Source organism: Halichoerus grypus, chromosome 6 (genome assembly GCF_964656455.1).
Source record: "Halichoerus grypus chromosome 6, mHalGry1.hap1.1, whole genome shotgun sequence".
Lineage (NCBI taxonomy): Eukaryota > Metazoa > Chordata > Mammalia > Carnivora > Phocidae > Halichoerus > Halichoerus grypus.
This window is the reverse complement of record NC_135717.1, coordinates 65,151,190-65,165,708: the sequence shown is the minus strand read 5'-3', so window position 1 is coordinate 65,165,708 and position 14,519 is coordinate 65,151,190. Positions and strand designations below refer to the sequence as shown.

General features: G+C 41.9%; 1 protein-coding gene across 2 annotated transcripts in view; it reads right to left on the bottom strand.

The window, feature by feature from the left end:
• The window catches only part of GAD2 (glutamate decarboxylase 2), an 80,232-nt gene that overhangs the window by 61,859 nt on the left and 3,854 nt on the right, over nucleotides 1-14,519 (bottom strand). For both annotated transcript variants that reach the window (XM_036092303.2, XM_036092301.2), the window contains exons 5-7: nucleotides 10,252-10,342; nucleotides 9,583-9,695; nucleotides 5,228-5,343 (exon numbers count right to left, since the gene is read on the bottom strand). In XM_036092303.2, the coding sequence (XP_035948196.1) occupies nucleotides 5,228-5,343; nucleotides 9,583-9,695; nucleotides 10,252-10,342 (320 nt within the window). The remainder of the gene's footprint in view (nucleotides 1-5,227; nucleotides 5,344-9,582; nucleotides 9,696-10,251; nucleotides 10,343-14,519) is intronic.

Sequence of the window (14,519 nt, the reverse complement as noted above, 5' to 3'; positions counted from 1 at the left end):
CTGAAGTTCTGTCAGGCTAAGCTTCTGTCTAATGGAAAGCATTACATGGGAGCTGTCTTTCCAAGCTGCCTGGGTCACTGTTAGTTTTTTATTTTGGTTTTTAGACACAAAGGACATCTGTTTTTGGAATTGAAGACTCTCATATAGTGTTGTGATGTGAAAACCATCTTTCTAAACAATTACGAGAATCATCTTCCGTGTAAGTGGGCTGAGGCCATGAGGACCTCGGCAGAACATTGGTGACTGGCTGTAAAGAGTGGAGTGAGTTGTGCTGATTTGCCTAAAAGATCCCACTACCTGTTCTGATTATGAAGAGCATTTTTCCTAGATGCAAATATGCTGTTTCACTGAGACTATTTCTGGAAGAGCTTGTTGCACACAAGGAAATAAGAGGAATTTGGAATGGAGCTTGTTTGGGCTTTCAAAGGATTCAGGGGTAGAGATGTGAATTATTCAGCTAGAGTCTTAACTTCCCTCTAAACCTATTTTCAAGAAAGGACCTTAAACTCATCAGATTAATTTTTGCCAAGATTTTCTATCACTGAAGATTGGTGACGAGGATGAGATTCCAGCAAAGAACGAGTATGGAACAGACAATCTTTAAGATCCTTTCCAATTCTGAGATTTTTGTGCTTCCATCCTGGGGAGGAAAATAGTCTTGGAATTCTTTACTCAGAGCTTAAATGCTGTCTCTTGTTTCAACTCAGTGATATATTTACTTCTTCTAATGTTCTTCATAGCAATATTATTTGTTTAATTTAGTCCTATTCAAAATTTCAAGAAAAGAGTTGGCTTTGAACAACAGAAAAATGTAATAGCTTGCCCTCCTTATCAACAAAGGGAAACTTCTTGTCTGAGTTGGTGGCCAGAAAAGAGATGGGTAGCTTTGCGGGGTGCAACAGAGACAGTGAGGGCCATTTAGTAAACAAAAGAGGACCCTTCCCTTCCTCAATGTGTGATGTTTCTGGCTGGCTGCTGGAAGAGAGTTTCTCAATGTCATTTCCATCCCTATGGCCCTACGCATGTCAAGTTTTAAACTCAGTGCTCAGACTAGAAGAAAGGATAGTAACTTGACCTGGTTCAATAAATCAGGAAATTAAATTAGCACTAGAATAACAATATGGGGAAAATAAGATTTGAGAAATGATGCTACAAGTGAATTTAGACCAGCCAGCTAGAGTGGTGTAGAGGTCATCCAACTCAGTAGTTGAAAAAGCAGTGTTGGGATTGTTAGGAAACCGAGGCTCTAGATCTGACTCTGCCACTGACTGGCTAGGAACCCTGGGCAAAACATCTCCCACCTCTGGGACTTGGGTTCCTCATCTATAAATAAGGTTGTGGGTTTTTTTTTAAGTCACCTAATATTTATGTAGAGTTTCCTACATCCCAGGAGCTGAGGTGAGTGTTTTATAAGGCTCTCATTTGATTCTCAAAAGTCTTGGGCCTTGGAAACTCTCAAAGAGCATTGAGAGAGACAATACTTGAAGCAGCTTCTGCCAAAGCCTTTGGCCTCTCCTCTCTCCATTAGATTCATAAAGCAGCTCTTCCACTACTGTTTCTCCCTGCAGGTCAAGGGACTCAGGAAAGAAACCTCCATGCAAAGATGGAAATTGTTTGGCCTGGAGAAAAGGCATTTGAGACATGACTTGGTAATCTTCTGTTTTCAGCTGGTGGAGATCTATTTCTGGGGCTGGTGGAGACAAGGTGATTGTAAAACTTGAAAAGACTAAGGGAATATATGGCCTGGCCTGAAGCTGGAAGGAACTACACTAAGTGATGAATGGAATGGAATGGCCCTGAGGTCTAGGGTCCAGAAGGAACTAGATACAGGGATCATGTTACCTCTTAATCCGAAGCTTCACGGGCAGGGCTACTTTAAGAGTTCATCTGTCCAGAACGGTTTGGATCAAGACATAGGAGTGCTTTAATGAGCTCTAAAATCCCCTCCAGCCCAGCCCTATGAGATAATAAGGACTTTTTTTTTTTTTTTAGTGAGGGGAGTAATAATTTAGCATGACAGTCACATTAAGAGAAAAGATCTTGGTGGAAATTTTACTTGGGAAGGTATAAAATGTTAAATTAATTGATGAGCTCTGGTGTACAAAATGTCACTGAATCTTTTGATCTGGTTTCTACTTTGGTAGTCGGGGCAGAGACCTCATTGGCTTGGGAGTCAGGAAACCCATTTAATCCTGGCTCTACCTATAGCCTCTTCATTGAAGAAATGCTAATAACAATCTCTGCTCTGCCTGTCCTACAAGAATGTAGTGAGAATCAGATGAGCTACTGTATATTGGAAGTGTGTTGGAAAGAGTCAAATAGTTATCAGATATAAGATATTATACATTAGAAAAAGAGTTCATCTGTCAAAAAATAGGTGTAGCATTAGAACCAATTGGTATTTTAGGAAAGGTTCATAATTCAAATGTTCTTTCATAATTATGTGCATGGATCGAGGTACAAGAAGGAGGAGGAAGAATCGAATGGTTGTTATATAGCTGAGTCACCTTTCTATCACTTAGAAGTCAAAAATTAGACTCTAAGTTTGCTATATCAAGAAAAGAAGCCATAGAAAAATTATTCTCAGACCACATGATCTGGGCTTTGTGGGCAAGGTTAAGTCAATTTCCATGAAGCTTGAGCCAAGAAATCCACACAGAAACCAGAGAGCACAGGGCAGCTTTCCGGTCGACCAACCTCATTTCAGGTTGTGCAAACAGCTTGGAAGCCAAAAGAAAATGCCTAATATAAGATCATCTGAGCTTCTTGAGATTGAGAATAGAGTAACGTTTAGGGGTACAATAGTATAGGGAAATAGTAATTGAAAAAAATTATATTATGGTTTTCTATCCTTGGAGAAGCTGAGAAATGAAAATTATCTCATGGGATGGGGTACTAGGCTTAATAGGTTGAATAATGCCCTTCCCGCAAAGATGTTCACAACCTAATCCTTGAAACCTAAGAATATGTTACCTTACATGGCAAAAGGGACTTTGCAGATGTGATTAAGCTAAGGGTCTTGAGATGGGAGATTGTCCTGTGTTATCTAGGTGGACCCAATGTCATCACAAGTATCCTTGTGGAAAAGGGGTAGGGAAGAGAGTCAGAGCCACGGAAAGAGATGTGGCGACAGAAGCAGAGGTCAGAGAAAGAGAGAGAGATTTGAAGATGTTCTTCTACTGGTTTTGAAGTTGGAAGAAGGGGCCATGAATCAAGGAAGGCAGGTGGCATCTAGAAGCTAGAAAAGGCAAGGAAATGGATTCTCCCCTACCATCTCCAAAGCAACACAGCATTGCCTGACCCATTATAGATTTCTGACCTCCAGAACTGTAAGGTAATAAATTTATATTGGTTTAATCCATTAAGTTTGTCATAATTTTTTTAGTAGCAATAGGAATACAATAGGAAAGTAGCAAATAGGAAAGCGAAGGCAGGTAATTTCAGCCTGTGAAATTCTCTGCTAAATTTGACCTCTGTAAGTTGAGGAAGGGCAAAGAAACAAAACAAAAGAAAATGGTAAAACATGTCTAAAAATGATACTGAAGATCATTTGTTAACATAAATCACTAGTTTCTTTGATTCCATGGCTACTGCTATGGTTGTGAATGGTAGTCACTGGCTTCTTTGTACTTACCCTTTGCTTCCTTGCTATGAACACACACACACATCACTTAAAGCAGAAAAAGAAAAGTTCCATAGGAGATGTGCCTCGACTCCCACTATAACTCCCTGCCTCTCCCCACTGATGTCTCTTTACAGGAGTCCCTCATTTCCCTATAGACCCCTCTACCCTCCCCAGCTCCTATTTCCCCCACCATCACAGGGCTTCTTGATCTTCTTTGAGGCAACTGTTTCCCAGACCCTAGGCTATTCTGAGGCAGAGGTTGTGAACGAAAAATCTTAGGAATTCCATGGCAGGTAATGCTTACTAACGCCTGTCAAGAACAGCCTCTGGGGGCGCCTGGGTGGCTCAGTTGGTTGGGTGACTGCCTTCGGCTCAGGTCATGATCCTGGAGTCCCGGGATCGAGTCCCGCATCGGGCTCCCTGCTCGGCGGGGAGTCTGCTTCTCCCTCTGGCCCTCCCCCCTCTCATGTGCTGTCTCTCTCATTCTCTCTCTCAAATAAATAAATAAAATCTTTAAAAAAAAAAAAAGAACAGCCTCTGGTTTACTGCAGGGTCTGTGTGGTGGGAGAATTTGGAACCAAGATGTTGCTCAAAGAGCTGCAAAGTGGCTTCGAGCTTGTGTGTGGCTCTGTCCCTGCACAGGAAGGAAAGCTGAAGGCCTAGCAGAAGGAAGCTGTTTAGCTTAATTTATGTCAACAGGGTGGGCCACTTTTTTCGATGTGTCTGTGATGGTAGGGAGAATGGCATTAACTCTTTGAAAGCCATGGAAAGAATGTGAAGTACTATGCTGTGGCGTTCAGCTAGGAAGACCCAGGTCTCAGCGTCCTGCCTGGACAGAGCCTAGCAGGACGCAGGAGGCTGTGATTGGCTGAGACAGAACTGACCCAAAGATCAGATATGACAGATATGACCACTAGGCCATTTCTCTACAGTGATAAAACCTCTGATTAAGTCCACCAAAGATAAGCATTAAATGGTTCAAGGCACCATTAGGGTAGAATATCTGATCAGAATTTTCATACAGGGGGCACCTGGGTGGCTCAGTCGTTAAGCGTCTGCCTTTGGCTCAGGTCATGATCCCGGGGTCCTGGGATCGAGCCCAGCATTGGGCTCCCTGCTCCACAGGAAGCCTGCTTCTCCCTCTCCCACTCCCCCTGCTTGTGTTCCTGCCCTTGCTATCTCTCTCTGTCAAATGAATAAATAAAATCTTTAAAAAAAAAAAAAAAGAATTTTCATACAAAAAGATGGTATCAGTAGGACACTCCAGAGGTTTGAATTATGTAGGCACAGCAACAATTGTCCAAATGAGTTCATAGTCACTCTGGCCTCTCCTCTCCTCCTTCCCCCAACACACAACATTATTACAGAAAAATTACGTGTAGAAACTAGAAGTTTCTAGAAGCATTCTGCTTTCTCTTTGGGGTTTTTCCTACATTTCAAAGAGAAAGGGGTTCACCCCATTGTACCACACAGTTGTTCTCTCCCCTCATTCTCTCCCAAGAAGTATCTACCCTCTGGGGATAAAGCATTTCCAAATATGACTCCTTCAGCTTGGGCTTTACAGACTATAACCTTAAACTTGGAAAGAATGGAAACACATACATGCTCTGATGTGAAGGCAATGAGCCTGGGAACAGCAGCCATTCCTTTTTCCTTGACTTCTGGGAACATCTTAAAGCGTGCAATCAGCATGGCATACATGTTAGATATAGCACCACCTAAAGAAAGTAACAGCAACACACAGTGACCTTTTCTAGTCATTGTCAACATCATTTCACATGCAAGCAACATTCCTTATTTCCATTGACCTAGAATCCTCCTTGGACATGGGAGAAGGCCATATTTATTGGTTATCCTTTGACCTGAATCCTCAAACTCAGACTGAATCTTCAGCCTAAGAGGGTCTAGAAAAAGGAGCATTGGGCCCAACCATAGGACATATGCTACCCCTTCACATCCCAAATCTGCGACTAAACAGAACTGCCAATTGATTCTGCTCTTGCTGGGAGTCCTTTGAAGAGGTTCTTAAGAACTGAGAAATTGTTGCCTTCCTTCCCACCATGCGAATGTGGTCATTCTTCATTAGGCTTGTGGAAATCCTACTTATCTCCTGATGGAGAAAACATTTCTTTTCATTTCAACTCAGGCAATGCCTTGCACTCACACTAAGACAAATCCGTTGTAGCTCATGGTGTGGACTGTTAATCCACAATTCTTACAGAAGGAGAGACGATGGACTCTGAAAAACAAACTGAGGGTTCTAGAGGGGAGGGGGTTGGGAGGATGGGTTAGCCTGGTGATGGGTATTGAGGAGGGCACGTTCTGCATGGAGCACTGGGTGTTATGCACAAACGATGAATCATGGAACACTACATCTAAAACTAATGATGTAATGTATGGGGATTAACATAACAATAAAAAAATTAAAAAAAAAAAAAGAATGAGGATAAACATCCAAGCCCATTTCATCATACTCATCTGTGAATTTCCCCAGAACAGTTCTTCCCCCTCAAAGACTTCATAGAAATACAATTGTAATAGCTGAACAAAAATCTTATTTCATAATGATAGGAAAACACAAAACTAAGGGAATTTTAAGTCTATGTTGAATTGCTTTTCCTGTGTCATCCTAAGATTGTCAAGGATTTCATACCATAATATTTGTATCTTATAAGTAAGGTCTCATTTGACAAGCAAAGAAAAGTGAGATTTCCCCCAAGATTGTTGGAAAGCTCAGGATTTTTGCAATACAAGAAGAAGACAGGTTGTTGTGCATGCAAATGGGGATGTTGGAATGGAAGCTGTGACGTCATGCGGCAGAGTGAAGCCACTATCTCCTCCTTTCCCATAGGGGACACACTGGGCTCTGCCATGATGTGAGTGTTTGAGAGTTCCCTTCCCTTTGGGTGGCTGAGGAGCAGAGGGCTCTTTGTACCAAACTGAATGGCCCCCACAGGGCCATGACTTTTGCCTTATGCTCCCTGGGCTCCGACACAAGCAAGCAGCCTGGCCCAGAGCCGTAACTATCCAGATCCCGGTTCTGTCATCAGTCTGAATAAGGGCAATTGCTACCTCTTCTGACCCCCAGAGACATGGGGCGAGAGGAATCCAGGTCAGGCCTGCTCTGAGCAAACACCTTGTCTAAAAGGGCTGAGGGTGTAGGATGCTGCCGGGCAAGGGACCAGCTTTTAAAGGAACTTCCACTCCAATGTATGGTTTTTCAATCTTGGCACTTAGTGATATTTGGGACTGGAGAACTCCTTGTGGGGGGGGCTGTCCTGTGCACTGGAGGGTGTTTAGCGCATCCCTGGCTGTTATCCACCAGAGGCTACTAGTACTACCTCCCCCCTCTCCCCCGCCACCAAGTTGTGACAATCAAGAACCTCTCCATTCATTGCCAAATGTCCCCTGGGGGTTACAATAGCCCCCAGCAGAGAAGCACTGCCCTAGTTGTTCTTGTCAGAGAGGCTGGGGAGAAAGGAGGCCAGGAGAAAAAGGGGAAGATGAACACAAAGATACCATGTCACATAGCACAGTTATTCAAGAAGCTTCCAGCTCTACCTTGCCGCTTCTCATTTGCCACTCCAGTTATTCTCTGTCTAAAGATCTAGTAGCCCTGAGAGAGATGAAGAGGATTCTGGATCGTTAGAGCAGACTGTTGTGCAACCCAGGCAGGAGGACAGATGCATCTTCCAGAGGAAGGATGCAAAAACAAGCTCTGAATCATCAGGAAAATCCTGTTAGATTGGAAAAGGTTTGTGACTAAGCCAAAATTTCCCTTTCTTCTCTTTTGGTCCTTCATGACTTGCTGAGCAGTGAGGAATACTCCAGTTCTCTTTGGCTCCCAGGCACAGGTGACATCACATGAACAGATTTCTTCTAGAAGTCCCAGAGAACTTTCCATGAAGCATGAAGCCTCTGGATGCTATAGATGGAGGTGTAAGGTAAACTGAGCTGAGCTACGTATTCAAGTCACAGACCTAACTCTCCATGTTTAGTCCTGGGCAATAGGACTTTCAGATCTCAGGCACATATGATGTATGATTTCCCCTATCCCCACTCTTTAAATTGTAAGACCCTATACCCCAGGAATAAGGCCAGATGCTACCTGGAAAGGCATCCATTTGCAAGTGAGGATGCTATAGTCCATCTCTCCTCTGTAATGCCTTGTAGAAAGCAGAGCAGAAACAGGTTGCCAATGGCCTTTTCTTCTGTCCCCTCCCCACTTTGCAATGTCTACATTATACTTAGCATGACATCAGTGGCTTCCATCTTGGTGTGAGAGCATACAGATCTTTAGGATCCAAGGAAGGAGTCCCATGATCAAGGTTAAGTCTTTCTACCTGATCATTTTCTGTCATTGATGGGGGTGTCCATATTTGGCTTAGCAGAATTGCCAAAGAAGGTTCTTTCTCTGGGTGTATATTTTTTGGGGCAAGTGGTTTCCAAGAGCAGCTAAATTAGGCCTGGCCCAAGCCCTCTCAGACAAGTTTTCAGGGTCAACAGGAGCAACTGTTCTCTTCCCACTCCTGCGGACCTTTAAAAGAGAGCTCAGGATGCTCAATCACATAACCAGCCTTGTAAGAGGGAGAAGAATAGAGGTAAAAACAATGCTGATCTTTGAACACTACCTAATTCCTCATGAAAAATACCTTAAGAGCATCAGTTCCAGGCAATGATGACAAAGTTCCCTCAGTGGGGAATGGTTTTCCAAAGGAAAACTGCGTTCCCTACAAAATAAAGGCTAGCTTTAAATTCATCACAGCTGGTGTTTAACGAAAAAAAAAAAAAAGCTAATTTTCCCTTCCATTTAACTAACATGTTTTCCTTCAGCACCTTAAAAATTGTGTTGTATCTTTAAAAGCATAAAATATAATAGCAGATCTGAGCTTGTAGGTAAAGCTCCTTAATTTAAGCCCTACCCTTGAGGCCACTGTTGCTTGCTTATAATTTCTTCTTTCAACCTGTTCTTTATTTTCTCTCTCCCTCATCATCCACTTGTCTCTGTAGGTTTGCTGAAGGGACATCTCGACGTGGCCTTTGCTAGGCCTGACATAATGGCAGGTGTGGCTGTGGCCTCCCCAGCAGGGCCAGTCTCAGTGTACTGAGGGCCCGCCCCATTCTGATGACCCTCTCCTGCCACTGATTAGGTGACAGTCTGCACACCAGGTTTATTTTCCATGGGTCAGTGACTCTCTCTCCCTACTGCCTTTCTAACTTCTATTTCTTCTCTGCATCAAAACCAAGGTCACATACAGATCCGGAACCAAGGGCAAGGCTTTTTTTGTGTCAGGTTGATTCTCTTGGCTGGAAGAGGTGTAAATAATGGAGCTTAGAATCCAATGGCTGGTGATAAAAGGCAGGATGAAGAGACTGAATGGCATGATAAAGAAGAGAAGGCAAAAGAAACCTTTGGAAGGAATCAGCACCCTCTGTTTCAGCTTTAAGAAATGGTTTCCCAAGTCACTCTCTGCCCTCCTTGAAATTAAAGTCAATCAGCTTCTCTGGTTGGTATTTGAAAGGGACAGAGTACGTAGGCTCAATTACGTAGATCTGCCTCATAATGCCTCCTGAAACAGAGAAGGCTTTATTAAATGAGGCTACCCTTTCACTAATTGTGGGAAGAGTTTCAGAGAGTGAATTCCCTTATGAGGAATCTTTATTCCTGTATTCCACATGATCCATACATCTTCTGTGTAGGATCGCAGTAGAAGGGTTGGGTAAATATCCACCCCTGTTTATCCTCTTTCTGAACACCAATAACTATTGGTCAAGTATGGGGAGTTGGCTTGGAAGCATGGTCAATGGTCATGTATTAGCACGCTCATTCTTTTGATCAACATAACCTATTTAACATAAGCAGAAATACTGACTAGATACTTAATCGCTCCTATGTTCATAATGAGGCACTGCGTATCAGAAGAAAAAACACAAAGAAAGGTTGAAATATCATATACCAGGAGAAAATATCCCATCGCCAGAGCCCCCTGGCCAGCCAATGATTTCTCTCATTTTCTTTAGCGTGACATATTCCAAGAGCACAAATACTGGAGCAATTTCATAGGTGAACCTGAAATGTAGTAATGGCCACATTTTATGTATGTAACTCGAAGAAATAATTCATCATTACAACATCTATAGAACTATTGTATGTCCCTCTTCAAGCCCTACATTCACAAAGGTTTTGATTATAGTATTGAACAGAGAGAAAATTATGTCTTCTTAAAGGTTGTCCATTTTTCTATATTCCTAAAGTTAAGAGCTTAATGCCCAAGGGTCATTTATCATATTGAATAAATAAAGAACACTGCAGAGTAATACTATTTAAAAGATATCATCTGGTCCCATTTCTTGTTCACTTTATACATAATTATAAATCCAAAATGCCAAAAAAGTGCCTTTTGTGTTTGAAAAATGTTATATAGCTTTGATTGCATGAAAGATAGATCAGGACTCTTTTCTTTTAAGTTAGAGTGAGCACCCGTATACTTCTGAAGTTTGTATCACTATGTTAGGGACTACTTAATTAAAAAGAGATTTTCACATGAGAGGTAGAATAAAGACTATGAAATCTCACTAATAATTATCCTGGATTTTAAAAAAAAACACCACATTTAACTACTTACATGTTGGTGTTTGCTGTTGATGTCAGCCAGTCTGCTGCTAATCCAACCATATCCAGTCCAGTGGAAAGTTGATTGAAATATCTGGGATGCCCTGAATAAAATGGAATACGAGAATCAAGACTGCATCCAGTGAAAATAAATGCCTCTCAAACACATGATTGCTCTAGCTAAAGAACCTTGAAAGATCCTTCAGTAATAGGAAATCCATATTCAGAAGCCCAACATGTGCATGCATGCGTGTGTGCACGCAGACACACCCAAAAGGAGCATTTCATCTAACAAGAGAGACTATTTGGGGTTTTGGTATTTCTTAAAACACACTCTAAAAAAGCTTCCTCTAAACATTATCCGATATAAAAAAAAAATAACAAGTGTGGTTTGCAATGTGGATGCTAGTTTATTTCCTAGCATCCCTTCAATACATTTGCAAACTAAAATGCTTGTGTAATCCAAAGCTATTCTTGTTTACACTCATGCTGCTAAAAATCCTTTTTTGTTGAAGTTGTTCTGGGAATCAGTCATATCATGACATCCACCAGGCATGCCAACATTCATAATGATATCAGTGACAAATGACTGATGATTACAAAAGACAACACAAAAATGAGAAAATAGGACACTTTGTTGCTCTGGATTCAAAAGGTGATGATCGTCTAAAGAGGGCATGGGCAAATTCAATTCTTGTCGATTCTTTTCTGTCCAAATACTTGATTATAAACAACAGAACTCCTCATAGTTGTGATTTAAAGTAAAGAGGGATACGGTCAACATCACTGCCCCATCAACAAGATACATGAAGATACATTCAATGGGCTGATGAGTCCATTAGCAAGGCTTATCTAATTAACTTCTAGATTTCTCTAAAACTCTCCAAAGGAGTTGACATCCAAATACTCCTGAGGCTATTATTTAAAATGTGATTGTAAATATCTCATTAGAATTCCATTCCTTGTCTTGCCCCATAAAAGCCTATCTCTAAATCTGTGATTTGCTTGGCAGCAAAAATTTTGGAAGATTATCAATTATGGAAATAGCATCTGATGAAAAGGCAGCCCCTACTTATTGGACACCTGTCTGAAGCCCGGGGTGACGGTCTCTCAGGCCAGCACGGGCAAAACAAGATAAAGGAAGGCAATGGGGAAAACAGGGACAAAAGTCAACACAGAGCTTATCTCTAGGACTGGAGTGCTCTCTTATCAGCCTTGGGCATGTGGCTAGACATTTAGACACCGAGAAAAGATAGGAGCTGGGAAAGGGCACATTTCAAAGAGACTGGGATTTGTGTGGCTCTCGCTCATGCTCAGGAATTGTTTTGCTTCCCTGTGGCTGTGCACAGTGCCCTTCTACCTTTTCGCTCTTTACCAGGCCCTCTGATGCTGACCCTGTCAGTTTATGCATCCAGGCAAAATGAGAAAGCCCCTTTGCTGCTGCCGCCCGGGCCACGGTCTGGAACAGCCCTCCCCTGTCTCTGCCTCATTGACTCCCCATTTCATTAGAGTTCACAGCTGAAATCACAGCCGCCTCTCCCTCCTGATGCCCCTTCATTTCTCTTTCCCTAAGCCATTTCCTTAAAGTGAGGAAATTAATAAAGATTAGCAAATCAATCCATTAATCTACTCTCCCAATTCATATGCATTTTCTGGATGAATCTGGCGTCTATTATCACACACTATTTAACTCTCTGGAGACTTTGGCATGAAAAACCTCTGCAAAAAAAATTGAGAGAAATTCCAAGGCCTGTGTCTGGCCCCAGGATATCAAAAGGCCAATCCACCCTGCCCACTGCCTTTGGAAAACTGGGAAGCAAATTTGAGGCTTCAATGGCTTGACTCGCTTTTCTATATATATATATTTTTTTACCTTGGTCGCCCATGGCACCTGAATCTCTCGTGCCTCAAAATTTTCATTCACTGATGGTGATGTGATAAAAATGGAAGGAGATAGTTTGACAGGTTAGAGCAACATGTCCTCTTGATTTCTGCAGAAGTGGGCTGCAGAAATATTCTATTTGCTCCCTTCCCGTGACCCCCACCCCCGGCAGGCTGCCGGCGAATCCAGGCAAGGCTCTCCGAGAGAAAGGGTGGGAGAGACCTGCCTTGGAGGCTCCCAGCTGTCCCAGCCGGCCTGGGTATCCAGCTGCCGCCGCCGCCCCCACCGGGCCCGGGAATAGGCGGCCACGCGCAGCCGGGCAGACAGCGAGGAGGAAACGTGAGATTAGAGCAGCTCACGCCTCTGGAACGCTCCCCACTGATTAGCAAATGAGCCAGGAAGGATGCCCAGGCTCGGCCAGCAACCAGCCCCGGGCGGCCCTGACCCCCTTGTCCACCATCAGTTGGGGAGGGCCCCAAAGTCGGTCCAAACTGCTCTCCGTGTAGCCGCAGCACGCACCTAAGGACGGCCTCATTTATCGATGCTTCCATTTCTTTGTCTGATGGCTCCGTTAAAACACTCAAGACAACATTAACCCCTGCACTCCCCAAACACCACCACTACCACCAAGTCCAATGATCCCCGAAAATGTTATTTATTCTAAAATACTATCATTCTCTGCAGTTTTCAGTTTTCTGTTCCAACAGTTCTTACAGACGTAATTTTAACAATACAGGACGACTTCCACTTGCAAGTATTTAACCCACTGCCCCTCACTCCTCTCTAAGCTTGGAGCCCAAGTGAAAATTAGATTAAGGACTCTCAGTAGAAAGCAGGTGCTAACATATTTTATAAAAGCATCTCCCTAGGAGAACTAAAATGTCTAATGGTCACAGAGATGGTAACTACTTTACAGACCCTAAATAGTACTAGTCGTCAAATACCAGTTATAGCATAGAAACCTGTAAACTTGCTAGTCAAAAAGAGGTGACCGGTGTTACTTCTTTGAACTGCTATTTAGGGGTGGAATGGGGAAGACCAGAAGACTACATGTGTTATGAATAATATTGATATGATGCTTGGAAATCCAACGTAATCCTATTTTCCCCTGAACTTTAAATAAAATGCATTAGAACTACATTTGACCAACAATCTCACAAGCATTATGGCAAAGTCTAAGAATTGAATTGCCCCATCTTCTCCTAACACTAAAGGAAGCATTGATAGACAGAACTATGACTTTCATTGACTTGCAATTCTCATTATCTTAACTCTTTAAATTACATGTCAGACATCACCAGCTTTTAAGGATGAAGATGTAAAACATTTTTATAGGTTCTTTCCAGTTTGGTAGCAATAAAAATAATAGGTAGCAACCTACTATTATTATATTTAAATATTAGGTTAGGGGAATGGATCAAACAAGAATGAATTAAAAACACTGTTCAGGTTTGCCCCCACAGATACATCAAAAGCTGGAAGAACATCTTTAATGCCTAGTATATACATCATGTGGATTCTCTGTGAACATGATTGAGAATGATAGCTAATAAGCCTTCAAAATTCATATTCCACAGACCAAGTGTGGTCAAAATCACCAAGTTAAACTCCTTTCCCTATGCACCTAGTTTTAAGTCTATAGTCTCACAAAAGTGGATACTAATAATGCAGCAGATCCATTTCCTTAGGCTTCTTCTCTGCATACTTTTCCTCTCTATTGGTATAACGAATGGAAAAACAAAACCAAAAAAAGTAGCTAAAAGTCACACAGCAAACATTCTTAAAATGCTTGTGGTTGATTAGAGCAATATGATAATTCATTAACCAAAGAAATGGCAACATAAAAAATCAAGTTCCTATGGTAATTAATATTCATGTGACATTTTTAGTTGCTAGCGGATCTTTTTTAAGGCTACAAATCAATTTAGATCCACAAGGTCTTCTATCCCTCATGAAATTCATTCATACCTATTTTTATTGCTTTAATGAAGTGTAGTGGATCATGCATCAGCATGATTAGAGACAATGCAGGAAAAGAAGGGGTAATCATGACCTGGGGAGATAAATAGCTGATTTTGTGTAGATAAAATGAAAGCTTACAATGTGCCCAAATAAATGTTACTAATAAATAAATACTATAAATAAATAAATAAACAGCGTATGAAGACTACTGTGAAAAAAAGCAATAGATACAAAATACATTTTAAAATAAGGATATTTGATTCCCCTCCCCCACCCATTTTCTTTATTTTATATTCAGAATGGCTATGAAGCACACACATCCTTGTATATAACACTGCTGAATTGTTAAGCTAGTTTGTATTGTGTTTTCTTTTGTGGACATTTCTTTAAAAAAAGAGAAAACCTGGGGTTCGAATCTGAAGTCCTGGCCATTTGAG